The sequence below is a fragment of the Eptatretus burgeri genome, chromosome 3, assembly GCF_056783735.1.
Source record: "Eptatretus burgeri isolate ZD-2024b chromosome 3, Ebu_testis_v1, whole genome shotgun sequence".
NCBI lineage: Eukaryota > Metazoa > Chordata > Myxini > Myxiniformes > Myxinidae > Eptatretus > Eptatretus burgeri.
The window spans coordinates 101575391-101592318 of record NC_140963.1 but is presented as its reverse complement, the minus strand read 5'-3'; the positions used below and the strand labels follow the sequence as shown (position 1 = coordinate 101592318).

Here is a 16928-nt window from a genome sequence, read left to right as displayed (position 1 = left end):
ACACCACAACACCATGAGACCGATTCTGAGTGGTACTGGAAGGTTTGGGAGAGGCTCGTTCTGTTTATCAACAAAGGTGTTCCACTATCGCAACAGCGGGTCGTCGGCTTGTGCAGACCAGGTATCCTTTGAGTTTCCTAATTTTGGTTAGATTCCTGACAAATTGTCACCCCGGTGTTTCGCAGCCAGGATGTTTTTATCTTACCTGGAACGTAGTTCCGGGGAGATTATGGGATGGCACGTCATCCGTCCGTCCGTCCACGAATACTTTCAACTTCTGCTCTGAAACTACACCTTCAATTTAACTGTCATCCCGGTGTTTCATCGGCAGGTTGATTCATCAATGTGTGTGCTGTCCCTCGGATGCACGTTAAACGGGAATCCCATCTGCCGGCGTTGGTTGGTGGACGTTAAGATCCCCCTTCGTGAAGAGCAGGTGAGCCATCACCGGCACCATGGCGAAATTCCTGCCCGAACCGGCCGAGGGCATTGCACCAATGGCACAGCCACATCCTCAGCTAATGATGGTACCCCGCAGCTTCGTGTTGTCTACAAGGTGGAGCGAAGGGGGAGTGGGGAGTGGAAGTGATGTAGGGAGTGGAGGAGGAGGAGGGGGGAGTGGGGAGTGATGTGGGGAGTGGAGGAGGAGGGGGTGGGGAGTGGGGAGTGGAGGAGGAGGGGGAGTGGAAGTGATGTGGGGAGTGGAGGAGGAGGTGGAGTGGAAGGGATGTGGGGAGTGGAGGAGGAGGAGGGGGAGTGGGGAGTGATGTGGGGAGTGGAGGAGGAGGGGGTTGGGAGTGGAGAGTGGAGGAGGAGTGGGGGGTGTGGAGTGGAGGAGGAGGAGGAGGAGGAGGAGGAGGGAGTGGGGAGTGATGTGGGGAGTGGAGGAAGAGGGTGGTGGGGAGAGGAGGAGGAGTGGGGGTGGGGAGTGGAGGAGGAGGGGAGTGGAGGAGGAGGGGGAGTGAAGGAGGAGGACAAGTGGGGAGTGAAGGAGGAGGGGCAAATGGGGAGTGGAGGAGGAGGGGGAGTGGAAGTGATGTGGGGAGTGGAGGAGGAAGGGGGAGTGGAGGAAGAGGGGGAGTAGAGGAAGAGGGGGAGTGGAAGGGAGTGGAGGAGGATGGGGGAGTGGAGGAGGATGGGGGAGTGGAGGGTGAGGGGGAGTGGAGGGTGAGGGGGGAGTGGAGGGTGAGGGGGGAGTGGAGGGTGAGGAGGGAGTGGAGGAGGAGGGGTAGTGGAGGGGGAGGGGTACTCTCTATTTTACATTGATAGTGCAGGAAAGCCGTTTGTAGTTGCTGTCCTCGAAATCACTGAATTTCTCATGTTCGGGTCCAGGGTCGTTTCTGTGCTTCATTTTCATAAACCAATTAGAGCAACTATCCAATGGTCAAATTATCAATCCTCAGTAATACAATGGTGCCATAAAACATAAGGAGTTATTGTCGCATGAATAATGAATCGTTGTTAAATTTCTCAATGAACTTCAGTTTAATTAGTTGTCTCGACGCAGAGTGAAGCAAACATAACCATCAGTCCAGATCGAACAACCTATGACCTCATCGGTTGTTGCATTTTTTTTGGTTGTTGTCGATGTCGTCACATGTTAGATTTCCCTCCTCCCACGCCCTCATTGTGGTGCCAGAGTACCGACCTCATGACCTCTTTGTTCGGGAAACATGTCGGGTTATTTTTGTGTTGGATAGCTGAGAGGTCGTCGCTTTTGAATGGTCTAGTGTGGTTCGATGCCCGATCGAACGATGTAAACTACTGTCACCCTGGTGTTTTATGGGCAGGGCCTGCATCGGTGAGTGCCGAGTGGTCTTCAGTGATGAAAACAAGGTCAGATCTCATCATGCCCATTGGAGTCACGTGATGCCCCTTTCGCAGTTGCGTGGAGATTGCGGGTTGCACAGAGTGGTCTTCAGTGATGAAAACAAGGTCAGATCTCAACATGCCCATTGGAGTCAGGTGATGCCCCTTCCGCAGTTGTGTGGAGTCTGCGGGTCGCACAGAGTGGTCTTCAGTCATGAAAACAATGTCAGATCTCAACATGCCCATTGGAGTCACGTGATGCCCCTTCCGCAGTTGCGTGGAGACTGCGGGTTTCACAGAGTGGTCTTCAGTGATGAAAACAAGGTCAGATCTTAACATGCCGATTGGAGTCACGTGATGCCCCTTCCGCAGTTGGGTGGAGACTGCGGGTCGCACAGAGTGGTCTTCAGTCATGAAAACAAGGTCAGATCTCAACATGCCCATTGGAGTCACGTGATGCCCCTTCCGCAGTTGGGTGGAGACTGCGGGTCGCACAGAGTGGTCTTCAGTCATGAAAACAAGGTCAGATCTCAACATGCCCATTGGAGTCACGTGATGCCCCTTCCGCAGTTGTGTGGAGACTGCGGGTCGCACAGAGTGGTCTTCAGTGATGAAAACTAGGTCAGATCTCAACATGCCCATTGGAGTCAGGTGATGCCCCTTCCACAGTTGGGTGGAGACTGCGGGTCGCACAGAGTGGTCTTCAGTCATGAAAACAAGGTCAGATCTCAACATGCCCATTGGAGTCAGGTGATGCCCCTTCCACAGTTGGGTGGAGACTGCGGGTCGCACAGAGTGGTCTTCAGTCATGAAAACAAGGTCAGATCTCAACATGCCCATTGGAGTCACGTGATGCCCCTTCCGCAGTTGTGTGGAGACTGCGGGTTGCACAGAGTGGTCTTCAGTCATGAAAACAAGGTCAGATCTCAACATGCCCATTGGAGTCAGGTGATGCCCCTTCCACAGTTGTGTGGAGACTGCGGGTCGCACAGAGTGGTCTTCAGTCATGAAAACGAGGTCAGATCTCAACATGCCCATTGGAGTCACGTGATGCCCCTTCCGCAGTTGCGTGGAGACTGCGGGTTTCACAGAGTGGTCTTCAGTGATGAAAACAAGGTCAGATCTCAACATGCCGATTGGAGTCACGTGATGCCCCTTCCGCAGTTGCGTGGAGACTGCGGGTTTCACAGAGTGGTCTTCAGTGATGAAAACAAGGTCAGATCTCAACATGCTGATTGGAGTCACGTGATGCCCCTTCCGCAGTTGGGTGGAGACTGCGGGTCGCACAGAGTGGTCTTCAGTCATGAAAACAAGGTCAGATCTCAACATGCCCATTGGAGTCACGTGATGCCCCTTCCGCAGTTGCGTGGAGACTGCGGGTTTCACAGAGTGGTCTTCAGTGATGAAAACAAGGTCAGATCTCAACATGCCGATTGGAGTCACGTGATGCCCCTTCCGCAGTTGGGTGGAGACTGTGGGTCGCACAGAGTGGTCTTCAGTCATGAAAACAAGGTCAGATCTCAACATGCCCATTGGAGTCACGTGATGCCCCTTCCGCAGTTGCGTGGAGACTGCGGGTTTCACAGAGTGGTCTTCAGTCATGAAAACAAGGTCAGATCTCAACATGCCCATTGGAGTCACGTGATGCCCCTTCCGCAGTTGTGTGGAGACTGTGGGTCGCACAGAGTGGTCTTCAGTCATGAAAACAAGGTCAGATCTCAACATGCCCATTGGAGTCACGTGATGCCCCTTCCGCAGTTGTGTGGAGACTGTGGGTCGCACAGAGTGGTCTTCAGTCATGAAAACAAGGTCAGATCTCAACATGCCCATTGGAGTCACGTGATGCCCCTTCCACAGTTGTGTGGAGACTGCGGGGCGCACGGTCAAAGTAAGATTCCCGGATGAAGACCGCTTGGTGGTCGAAACGTTGCACCTTACCAACATTTGCCTGCCAGTTGGCGGTGCCTTCAATTTTTTTGAACCTCGGATCTTCCAAACCACTACCAGACATTTTTTTTTTCGCTCGAATAGCTACTCGTGCCAGCGATCCTGCCACGATGTCCCCTCACACCCTGCCGCCTCCAAAGCGGTGGCCATTTTGTCATTTTGGGACGGGGACATTGAAAGACGGATGCACCACGCTCTTTGCAGGAGATCCTTCCTCGCTCCATTCCATTCGTCCGTAAAACGCAGAATCTCTTCCCCACCGATCGCTCCATTGAGCAGCGGAGTGACATCAACGTTGGCGTTGCTGGGGCAACGGCTCAGCAACTGCCGTTGCTGTGGAAACCGACCGGCCGAGATAATCTCTTCCGTGTTGTCCGTGAAAGGAGTAATTATGGGTTTTGATGATCAAGACGGTTGAGGAGGCACCCCCTCCAGCCTCGTCCTCATCTCCCGTCCGACGGCGCTGCCTCGTACATGTTCGCCATGTTCCCATTATGCTGTTTTCGCAGATTCGTTTGTGCAACGCTCGGTTTCACAAACCGCCATTGAAAACGCGGATTCGGACAACCGGCTCATTTAAATGGAAATCCTCGTCGGAACCCACGGCGTACGTGTCGTCGTGCTCTTTCTGTGTACGCGCACGAACGTGCCTGTGCTCGTATGCGTCACAAGCAGCTCACGCATGTCTCGGTGAGAAATGAAAAACGATGATGACGTCATCAAAAAGCATGACGGTTACACATCGACGAACTTGCGGCACCTGTTCCTAAAACTGCAATTGAAGAAGAATCTGTCGACGTTTCTCATGCCAAAGGGGGGTGGGGGGTCTTGTGATGGGGAATTAACCGAACAAGCTCAAATGAGCGGAGATCCTCGTCCTCTTAATGATGACGTCATAAAAACGAATATGACATCATTGTGATGTATCAGGTTTGTGATAAATTATCTGTGCTAATGCCCGGCTTGATTCCCGCAAACAAAATTCAAACAGCTTGCCTAGTTTCGGAGATAATGGTATCGGTGATTTCCATTAGCGGCGATATTATGACGTCAACTTTTTTTTCTAGGAAGAATTTCCAAAATCGGAGATGGTTACTGCCTGTGCGTGGGCTTTCTGCATATACATGGCAAGTTTCACGAAGATCCGATGAAAACTCTGGGTTGTGAAACAAAAAAAGTCAAAAAATAGGAATGACGTCAAAAAATTGACATGACGTCATAGTGATGTATGATATGTGCGGTAATTCATCTCTGCTAATGCCCTGTTCGAATCTGCAAACAGGATTCAAAATGTTTCGTTGCCTAGTTTCGGAGATATTTTTTTAGGCGATTTCCATTAGCGGAGATATTTTGACGTCATAATAGTCCGGGAGCCAACCTGTGTACGAGGCTGTTTTCGGGTTGGACCTTACAGCCTCTGCTATAAAATTTTACACCCCCAGGATGTTTAGATATATGTTTGCAGTTCATGAAAACCAATGTTGGCAATTCATAAGCTCTTGCGAAAAATTTTGGCGGCCGTTTTTGTTTGAGGAAGATTTGAAAAATTTGATAAAACAGCAATTGTCAATAAAATTTCTAAAAAAATTAAAAAATCACATTCATGAAAAATAAATGTGAACTAAATGTAAGAATTCAATCAGTGCATTGTAAACTGACAAAAAAAATTACCTTTGTGGAAGTAAACCTCGTAAAAGTACATAATTTTGTGAAAAATGCCTTAAAAATAACGTTTTTTGAAGATGGCCTTTAGAACTTTTCTTATCATAGGCAGATGCTGCATTAGAATACTAATTTCTCTTAATGTGATATGAACATGGTATCCATGGCTAATTAAAACAGCAAATTTGAGTGAGTTCTATCAATTTTTAAAGAGAAAATTAACATTTTTGTCAACCAAAGTTACCCCTACCCCCAAAATCCTCTTACTCTATTGAACACAGTTCGGTTAAGGTTTGCTGGATCCAGGTTGGGTACTTCACAGTTCACTCTTCCAAAGGAAAATTCAATGGTGTTTGGAGTGACATGGCCCTGGAGCAGACATACAACAATGAAGGGAAGACATCTCTGTTCAAACGCATATCTCAGGCACCAGCTGCTCGAGATAAATATGTGAAGACAGCACCATTTCTCACAGCTGTATCAGAGAACATAAAGTCTATGGCTAATCTAGGCCAACAGGAATCTACTCATGATGGAGAAACACATAAGCAGGCAACAGAAGAACATATGCATGTTGAGGAGATCAAGAAAGTGATATGCCAGCAGATGATAAACCCATTCCAGTGTAACAACCAAGTGGTTCTGCTCAATAGAGCAACTGGTGAGAAGGATGCTTCAAAAGACTTGGTCCATGCTCAAGCTAAGGGCATGGAAGCCATTATGAAAGCAGAAGAGGTGGTCTCTATTAAGATTGAACCACTGAAGCTGGTAACTTTCTCCTCACAGAAGAAATCAAACCCATCAAGGAAACAGAGTTTAATCAGGATCTATCAAGATGAGACTGCAGCTACACGTGTGCTGTGTTTCTATCGAGATGCCGACCCAGTCACAAGACAGATTGCATTTTCCCATGAGTGGACAGACTATCCATCATCCCTGTTTGAGGTTGATCCACGCTTAGCACAGGGGGTTGTAATGCGCAAAGGCAACAAGTCTGATTTCGTGGCAGTGCTAATTGCTGAAGCTGAGCAGGATGTTGTTTTACAGCTGCCATCATTACCACAGAGTGACCTATACACAGTTTATCTGGTAGACATAATGGCATTTGTAAATAAATACCAAAAAATGGGTGCGAAAACATTTGGTGAACTTCCCCAGCTGTATCTTCGCAAGCTCCTGCAGTTGAAACCTGAAATGTGCAACTGTGTCAACATCATTGGTGATCAGTATGATTTTGATGATAGCCATATTTGAAGGGTGATGAGCAGCAGAGGAGAAACCAGACAGACCAGGCAAGACAATTCTCACCATCCAAGAGTCTAGAAATTCCGGACTGGAATTTACTCATGAAGAATCCAAGAAATAAAGGAAATCTTCAGAACTTCATTGGCACTTCCCTTTGTGAGAGTCCTGAAGCTATTCCAGATGGAGTGACCATCATTATTGGTGGTATGATGGAAAACAAAGGTCACACTCTTTCCATCACATCAGCATCAAGTTCAGTTCTGGACTTACCTTGTGAAGAACATGAAGAGGCAGACACAAGGATTATTGCTCATCTTGCATATTGTGTGGAATATCTTGATCACCATCGAGCTGTTGTGCATGCAACAGATACAGACATAATTATGCTGTGTATATATCACTTCTGCTGCTTGAACACATTGCAAGAACTCTGGATACAACGGCAGAATCAATACCTACCTATTCATGAGCTGGTAGAAGTGTTGAGCAGGAAGTACCAGAAAATCCTCTTGATGTCGCAGCTACACTTCTGTGCACATATGTGTTGTGTGGATGTGACACAGTGAGCTACCCATTCAGAAGGGGAAAAGAATAGGTCAGGTCAGGTATGGGAGCATGTGCCAGAACAGCGCGTCGCTGCGTCCACTTTCCGCCGGTACTCCAGGGGCCTCCGTCTGGCCATCCCCCAGGCAGATGCCAGGCCCATCCCCATCTCCTTGAGATGATGGTCAACCTGCTGCAACCATGAGGCACGTGGTCAGCCCACTGGCCTCCTCCACTCATGAGACTCCCTCGCTGAGAGAATCTGGTGAGCAGGATCAGCGTCAGGAAAATGAGCCACATGTCCATACAGCCGCAGCTGACGCTCACGGACTATGCAGGTAACAAATCTCATCCGAGTCTCTCTCAGCAACCGCTCGTTGGACACAAAATCCGACCAGCGATAGCCAAGGATTCTTCGAAGAGACCTGGTACCAAAGGAATTAAGTCTCCGTCTCAGATCCTTGGTCAAAGTCCAAGTCTCGCACCCATAGAGCAAGACTGGAAGTACCAAGGACCTGAAGACTCGGACTTTCGTCCTCCCGCACAGGTACCGGCAGCGCCACACCCCATGATCCAGTGAATCCATGACTCCCCAGGCCCGACCCAGACGTCTATTGACCTCCGGCTCACAACCTGCGGAGACATGAATATCACTGCCAAGGTAAGTGAATCTATCCACGACCTCAACATCCTCACTACAAACAGACACAGACAGGACAGCAGCATCCAAGATGTCACCGAAAGCCTGGATCTTAGTTTTGACCCAAGAAATCCGTAATCCCAACGGCTCCGACTCCTCATTCAGCACCTCGAGGGCCCCCAAGAGGATGTCTAAAGTCTCCGCAAAGATGACTGCATCATCTGCAAAATCAAGGTCCGAGATCTTGACATTGCCAAACGATGCACCGCAACTTGATCTCTCCGACATCCTCCCTAAAATCCAGTCCATACAAGTGCTGAAAAGTGTGGGGGCAAGTACACATCCCTGACGAACTCCAGTAACAACTGGAAATAAGTCAGAAATGGTACCACCACACTTCACAGCACTCTCAGTACCAGAGTAGAGTTCAGACATCAGATCGATCAGTTTCGGTGGCACCCCACGAAGACCAAGAATCCTCCAGAGGACATCCCGATTCACTGAATCGAACGCTTTACAGAGATCAACATAGGCTGCAAGCAGCCCCTGCCAAAACTCTCGTCTGCGTTCGGTGAGGACACGAAGAGCAAGGATACGGTCAATCGTTGACCTCTTTGGTGTAAAGCCTGACTGCTCTGGACGCTGGTGCTCAAGCAGATGGTGGCGAACCCTATCAAGAATTATCCGAGCAAAGACCTTGCCCGGCACTGAGAGCAGCGTCACCCCTCGGTAGTTGTTGCAGTCTTGGCGATCACCCTTCCCTTTCCAGAGAGGGACAACAAGGCCCCTCTTCCAGTCAGTTGGGATGATGCCTGTGTTCCTGTGAAAAGAAGAGCGGCACAGGTTTCTCTGGGACTGATAGGAAACCTTCCCCACCTTGTTGATTTTGGAAGAGATAGTGAAATGGCAGCAACAGAATGTGTCATTGATAAGGCCAGAGTATACTGGACTGCTCTGCATGGCCAAAAAGGGTTCAGCTGTTTGGATACCCTCAGGCAGCATATGTTTGTCTCTTCAAAATTAGACCTTAGGTCACTGCCAGCAACAGAAGATGCGTTTTACTTCCTTGTTTTAAGAGCATTGTCTCAATTGCTTCTGTATAGACGTGCACATCTCAGTGACCGAGCACTTCCCCCAGCCACAACATTTGGCAGAACCCTTATCAATGGAAAACTGGTCCCAATTCTCATGTCTAAGCCAGCCAAGCCAAACATAGACAAAACGGTGTCTTGCATGTGCAAATTATCCAAATGTCTGAAACGATGTTCATGCAAAAAGGCTGCTGTGCCTTGCTGAGTGACATGCATATGCCTTGGTCAGAGAGGTTCATGTGGTGGAGTTGTTTCAGAGAGTGACTCTTCCTCTGAAGAGGATGTTTCATGTCACAATATTGTGTTAATCCATTTCTAATTTTATCTTCCTTAAAACCATGGCATGTAAAAGTATGTTCTTGTTCCTGACCCCATTGATAGTCAAGCATTTCTGAGTTGCATAAATCTTTTGTTGTTTGACATATAACCTTGTCAATTGTAGGTAGGTTAAATCTACACCAATTGTGATATAGGAAATGAACTCCTCTTTAATATGAGGGGTCATTTGTGTATATAGGTTTAGTGGTTATGATTTTAGGACAATATGAATTACCCCTACCCCCATCCTACATCTTCGCTTTTGCCAACATTTTGTTATCAGAGGGGGCTCGCAAAAGTGTTGACTGTGTTGTTGCGCAAGAGTTTCACCATTGCCAACATTGGTTTTCATATACTCAAAGGGTGTCTCTTTATGAAAATCAACACAAAAATTTTATAGCAGACCGGGCAATTTTTTTTTAATTTTGATCGGTTGGCTCCCGGACTATAACTTTTTTCTAGGAGGAATTTTCAAAATCCGAGATGGTTACTGTCTGCGCAGGGTATTTTTACATATACACGCCAAGTTTCAGGAAGTTTCGATGAAAACTGTAGGCTGTGAAACAAAAAAGTCCACAAGAAGAGGATGAAGAACAACAACGTGAGTAAGACTTAGAGATCCTCCACGAGGATCTGAAGATTCTCCATTGTGCGCACGTACGTAATATGTAGATTCCCCTCACGACGCCACGCGCGTGCCGTGACGTCAGGTTCCCAATCGTGCCGTGAGCGGTAAGTACACGTGTTACGCAAACTTTCGAGCTGACGTCACAATCGCCTCCTGCTGTGCTCGAAACTTTTCACCGACAGGTCGTACGTCACGTAAAATAACTTTTCGTATTTTTCGCGAACGGAGCATTTTCTCGTTCGGCGATAAGTGTGTGTTGTGTCCACGCACGCGTGCCAACCCCCCCCCCCCCATCCTTTCGGACAAAGTTGCAAAAGTGATGGCGCATGAGTTTATTTAATTATATTTGTAGCCCAGAACTACGGTCTGCGTCTACCAACGTCTTTGTAATTGATGTGCAGCCTACTGTGTCTTTGTCTTGTACACGTGATGTACGAACCGTATGTACAAGTTCTTCCCATTGGAACGAGATCAATGTACACAGCGATTTGGTAAACTCGTGTACTATTCGCGGAAGGCACGGGTGAGATCTTTAACGTCCACCAGCCATTGTTAGCAGACGGGATAGCCGGCTTAACGCCCGTTGAAAGGACGGTACACTCTGTGATGGAATGCCTTGCCTGCGAAGGAAACCGGACAGTTTATAGTGGAGTCAGAATCGAACCCAGACACCAACAAGATCTGGCTACGTCCCTATATAAATCCAATGGAAATTCCAGTGAAAATTGAACTTGTTGCTGAATGGTGAATTTTTTTTCAAGGAATTATTTAAAGTTTAAAGTTCAACCTTGATCTGATACCTCCATCAGTATTTATCACTCGGGGGAGAGAGGGATAGGGGAGGGAGGGAGAGGGAGAGAGATGGGAGGGGAGGGGGGGGGAGGGAATTCTGGCAGATGTTATATCCAGTTTTAACGATACACACATTGATGAATCACCCTGCCGATGAAACACCTGGGGGTGACAGTTTATAACTACGTCAGGATTTGAACCCAGGCGAGACAGCTTAGCACGAGCATGCATACCTCTCGGCTATCTTGTCGTGATGTTTATGAAACGTTTAATTATTAGTTTTTTTATTTGTATTAAACGTGGGACCATCGCGGGCGAATAGCCTCTCAACTTTGTTGAAGTCGATCGATATACAGTATGCCCAAATCGATCTACAGTACGCCCAGAGATGCCCAAAATATCAAATATGTCTGAATTGGACAAATTAACACTTTTTTTTGGAAGTCGGAACTGCTGCTAAGTTCAATTCTGAAGTTTAAATTTTGTAATTCAGTTTAGTTTAAGGAATCTTTGAGGTTATGGTGTGTGCTGAAATGAAATAAAGCCACAAACGCTGACGTCTCCAGGCGTTTATATGCATTGCAATATACCCAGGGATCCGTAGCCATGAGGAACAGGCACTAAATATAGTTCGATAACATGAGTGAGGAAAGTGAAAAAAGAGTTCGTTAAGAAATTGTTGCGGCCTGTTCCAAGTCAATGCATGGTTGAGGAAGCTAAAAACATGGTGGCTTCAGACCCTGGTGAGGACTTAAGACCCCAGAGAGTGAGGTGGTGGAGGATTGCTTGATAAAGGATATAATTAAATAAGGCCATTAATTATCTTCAAAAGGGGTGTTTTAATTAACACAAATGCCCAATTTTCACTCTCGCACTTCTTTGAAGTTTTCTTAGTATTCATGTAAAGTTTCAAGCTGCTAGGTTTCATGGTTTTGGAGTTATGGAGGAGAAACACACACACAATGATATATATATATATATATATATATATATATATATATATATATATATATATATATATATGTGTATATATATATATATATATATATTGTTACGGTTCTCGGAACCGAATGTATACAACATACAGTTGTCCCGAGTCAGTTATGCCATTAATATACGTGTAGTTTGGCCCCTTCCTTTTGTATAGTGGGAAGATGAGGGAGTGCGTTGTGATGGGATATTAGGTTATCAAATCATTTTTTCCCTTCCATTCCACCTCCCACTCTTCCTCTTTTCACTGCTGAGGTAAATTTGCCTCGCGTGCTACCCTCGTCTCTCTTACCACAGGGTGACGATCCACGATGCCATCATCTCGCTTGCTACCCTCGTTTCGCTGGCCACAGCGTACCACCGTCTACCCAGCAACTCTTTTTCAGAGGCAAAATCCCGACGTTCAGCTGGACACACGAAGCTGCACCGCCAACCATCTCCCCAAGGCCAGACGTGGGCGGGCCATGCCAGCCTCTAGCTGAAACCCTGCCCAGAAAGGCGGCCTCGACGACCTCGACGAACGGCCTCTTGCCTGGTGCTGCCTGCTGCTCATCTTTCGCCCCCCCCCCCTTTCGAGTCCGCTCTTCTCCACTCAAGCCCTCCTGCAGACACAATCTCCACACGTGCGGTTGTGGCCGAACAACTCAACCATTGTTGGGTGCCGCACCACGGAGCACCCCCCCCCCCCCGAAACGCTCAGGTACCGAGAAACTGTAACCTCAACTCCCTCCCTCCCTGGCTGCAAAAGTCCCTTTCACAATTGGGTTTACTTTGTCTGAGTGTGTGTCTGAGAGTGTTGGCGCCTGTCCATTAAGTAAGCCTGTATAAGATCTTTTATTGTTGTGATTGTTGCTTTATTAATCTCATGTCAAGTCTGCACTGTCTGCTTTGTAGGTTGCTTGTAAAATTGCCGCACCCCACACCTCTCTCATCTTTCCCTGCATTACACCCCCAATAAACCTTTGTTGTGCCACATGCTTTTCCTCGCTTATTGTAAGTAAATAATTGTTGTAGAAATGTTCCCAGCTCGCCTTTATCTTTTCCCTCATTGGTCCAGCATGGTTCGGATCCAGGTTTAGCCAGGTCTTTATTCCCAACGGTCTGTTCCTTCTAGCCGGTACGTCCTTGGCAGTGTCGCTCGGCTGCATCCGATCCGGAAAGGTGATCCGATCCAGTAGAGTGATCCGGTTCGGACAAGGCATACCGAGGGCGTAGTTACCCGGTGGTTAAACCGTGTAGTTAATTAGGTAACCCGATCCCATAGACGGGTGGACCCTAGGTCACGCGGTTGTATTATTGGCGTCGGCGGTCGGTTAAGCAACCCGCCGCGTCACAGAATTATCCGTGAGCGATAGCCTTCAATTCTGGGGAGTCTGATGGGAATCGACGTAGCACCCCCCACCACGTGGTCTTCTCACCTGACCCCGCCAGCCCGCAACAATACATATGTATGATTGGGGCAGTTGGGATTACACATTTTGAAAGAAGAGGAAGAAGGCGCTTCAAACCAAACGTAAAAAACTACATCGACTCCACTAATTTGAACAAAAAAGCAAGAGCAGACCCGGTCTCATGCAACGTTTCGCTGGCTTCGCAGCCAGCTTTATCAGGTACAATAGACCCCGAGCCTCGGCACATGCCGGGTTTTTATTTCAATACGACCTTAGTTGTTGACCTTGAGCCAATGTTGACATTTTGGTGAACGTTGACCTCAAAAGTAATTGGCTAGTTGAATTCAGTGACATGAAATATAAATCCTCTTCAAATTTCAAGTCAAATTTCAAAATTGGATGAAAATTGAGGATTTTAGAAATACCACCTTAGTTGTTGACCTTGAGCCTATTTTGACCTTTTGACCTTTTGACCTCAAAAAGAATAGGCTTCTTTCTTATGACAAACTCTACCATGTAGTGAAGTTTCGTGAAGATCGGTTTAAAATTGTAACCTGTAGGTGACAAACAGACAGACAGACAGACAGACAGATATACAGACAGACAAAATAACAAGACAGACTGACCAATATACTTGAAAAATCTTCGATTTTGCAAGTAACAAGAAGACGACATCGTGCAGAGCACGATACTTGTAAAATCCATAAAACAAATTTGACCTCAAAAATAATTAGTGGTTGAATTCAATGACCAAATATGCAACTCGCCTTCAAATTTCAAGTCAAGGGGATGAAAATTGACTATTTTAGAAATCCGACCCATGTTGACCTTAGAAATATTTGGTGTTTGAATTCAGTGACCTGACATGCAAATCCTCTTCAAATTTAAGGTCAATGGGATAAAAATTTACTATTTTAGAAATTCGGCCGATGTTGACCTCTGAAATAATTGGTGGTTGAATTCAGTGATCTGATACGCAAATCCTCTTCAAATTTAAAGTCAATGGGATGAAAATTGAGGATTTTAGAAATACCATTTCAGTTGTTTACCTTGGGCCTATGTTAACCTTTTGGTCGATGTTGACCTCAAAAATAATTGATTGATTGAATTTAGTGACCTGATATATATATATATATATATATATATATATATATATATATATATATATATATATATATATATCCTCTTCAAATTTCAAGTCAATCGGATGAAAATTGAGGATTTTAGAAATGTCACCAAAGTTGTTGACCTATGGCCTATTAGTGAGGCAGATAACAGCAATTTTTGAGAGGAATCGTGCAAATGATGATACAAGCATCAAATTTGGCACATTTGTTCTCCAGGGGATTCTAATCAAATCTGCCCGATTGGCCATTTGAAAATCCAAATTTTGAAAAATTTGAAAGAAAAAAAAAACTTCAAAAAGTCAAGATCACGAATCAATGTTGGATGCTGGCTGAGATTGGTGAATGTTTCAGAAACATCATCAAAGACGTTCCAAGTCTGCCATGGAGTTTTCTTCCCTTTATCGCGGAAGGCAGACACGACGTCACATCCAGTGAATGCATGGAAGTATGGGATTCCTCTAGCTTTCTCAGGCCCTTTTGCAGAAACTACCTCATGGACTGGAATCCATCGCACCTTGGCTCCTTGGCCAAAGGCAATCCACATGTTCTCAAGACCTAGTTCCTGCAAGGATGGCAGTACAGATATTGCTATGACTAGTACGTCCGTGTCATTAGCCTTAATGATCATGGACTTGCTACCATCCGTCGTTGCATCCCTGGCGTGTACAAATATTCGAGTGTCAGGTTCTTCATGACAACATGGAGACACAGCATCCAGTGACTTCCTTGTGTTGCTAATGGCATCTTCTCCTTTTGTGACAATGACTGTACTTGTAGTCTGTGCTTCACACATCTTTTCCGCAAGGAAGTGAAACAGCTCAGTCTTGTTGCTGTCATCTCGAAGAAAGCTTCTCCAGTTACTTGGGGTCTTACTGGTTCCTGTCACTCTTCTTCTGATTCCTTGCCTCGGACTTCAGACTTGACTTCTTGTACACATCAAACACTATGTCCACCCTCTCGTACCTGGCACCATAGGATTCCACCTTTGGGCTGATGTCTTCTTTAGCATAGTCATCAAATATCTTTGAAGTGCGTGGAGGTAGGGCATTGATAAGTGCTGAGCCATCAATGATGACTGCATCACCCATTGCTTCTCTGTCTGGGATGTTCACTTGCGCTTCAAGAATTTCAGCCAGCTGTGAATTCAAATATTTTTGAACTTTTTTTTTTTCAAATTTTTCAAAATTTGTATTTTCAAATGGCCAATCGGGCAGATTTGATCAGAAAGCCCTGCAGAACAGAAATGCCAAATCTGATGCTTGTATCATAATTTGCACGATTTTCTACTATCTACTACACTATATGTTGATCTTTTGACCTCAAAAACAATAAGCTTCTTCCTTATGACAAACTCTACCATGTGGTGAAGTTTCGTGAAGATTGGTTTAAAATTGCAACCTGTGGCCGATAAATAGACAAACAGGTTTTTTTCTCTGAGCGATTTTTCTATGAGTGAAAAATCACTCGGAGAGTGACAACTTGGCGAAACGGAACGCACTCTGTAGAGAACATACCTCCGCCAGGCTGAATAGTTTACATTTTGTATGCCACTAACAGGTCAGATCATATTCCGGACCTTAACCAAAATCGAATCGTCTTGTTCTTGTCACCTCACCAACTCTTCCATCTCGTTTTGTCACAAGTTGCCCACAACTTCTGGAGATAACTTGCTCTTCATAGTTTTTGGCCCTATCTCTCAATGAGGAAGAATCAGCTGAAAAATTCTCGAATCCGGATCTGGATTTGGATGTTCACCAAATTGAATGTTCTTCCTCGTGGCACTCACAACCCGTCCATCAAGTTTTGTGTGAATCCATCCATAACCTATTGAGATATTGTGCTGCATATTGTTTTTGGCCCCATCTCTCAATGGTGAAGAATCACTTGGAAAATTCTCGAATCTGTATCCAGATTCAGATCTTCACCAAAGTCGAAACAATTAGTCCTTTTCACACACTCAACCTGTCCACCAAGTTTTATCCGAATCCATCCTGAACTTTTTGAGATATCATGCAATGTCAATTTTAGACCCCTTTCTCAATGGTGAAGAATCAGTTAAAAATTAAATAACTCTCGTATCCAGATATGGATTCAGATCTTCACTAAAATTGAAGCAATTCTTCCTCGTGGCACTCTCAAGCTGTCCACCAAGTTTTGTGTGAATCCATCCATAACATTCTTTTTTGAGATATTGTGCTGGATTATCGTTTTTCGCACAATCTCTCAACGGTGAAGAATCACTAAAAATATTCTCGAATCCGGATCCACATTCAGATCTTCAACAAAATCTAACCAATTAGTCCCTGTCACACACTCAACCTGTCCACCAAGTTTCATCCAAATCCATCCTCAACTTTTTGAGATGTCATGCCATATCGATTTTAGCCCCATCTCTCAATGGTGAAGAATCAGTTAAAAATTAAATAACTGTCATATCCAGATATGGATTGGGATTTTCACTAAAATTGAATCGATTCTTCTTTGTGGCACTCCCAACCTGTCCACCAAGTTTCGTGTGAATCCACCCATAACCTTCTGAGATATCGTGCTCTATATCGTTTTGGACCGATCTCTCAACGATGAAGAATCACTTAGAAAATACTCAGATCCGGATCTGGATTCGGATCTTCACCAAAATTTAGCATTGCCCTCCTTGGCCAGTCACCTATACACACAAAAATTTTCAAAACGATTGATTGAAAATTGTGGCCAAAAGTCGTGTGCCAAACAGACAAACAAACAAAC

General features: G+C 45.8%; 1 protein-coding gene and 1 long non-coding RNA gene across 3 annotated transcripts in view; both read left to right on the top strand.

The window, feature by feature from the left end:
* Positions 1–16928, top strand: part of LOC147030548 (uncharacterized) — a 28234-nt gene that overhangs the window by 685 nt on the left and 10621 nt on the right. Inside the window, exons 1-3 of one of the 2 annotated variants that reach the window (XR_015055796.1) lie at positions 1–121; positions 332–436; positions 11963–12826. The exon at positions 1–121 is cut by the window's left edge and continues 685 nt beyond it. This is a non-coding gene — a long non-coding RNA (uncharacterized LOC147030548). Of the gene's footprint in view, positions 122–331; positions 437–11962; positions 12827–16928 lie in introns of those variants that run through there. The other variant, XR_015055797.1, reaches the window with a different exon arrangement.
* Positions 5495–8934, top strand: LOC147030549 (uncharacterized). Its single transcript, XM_085874709.1, has 2 exons — positions 5495–7258; positions 8682–8934. The coding sequence occupies exon 1, from the start codon at positions 5782–5784 to the stop codon at positions 6670–6672; it is 891 nt and encodes a 296-aa protein (XP_085730835.1). The 5' UTR covers positions 5495–5781; the 3' UTR covers positions 6673–7258; positions 8682–8934.

Excerpts from the sequence above, each read along its gene's own strand:
- LOC147030549 (XM_085874709.1), top strand. The coding sequence starts at position 5,782 with ATGGCCCTGGAGCAGACATACAACAATGAAGGGAAGACATCTCTGTTC.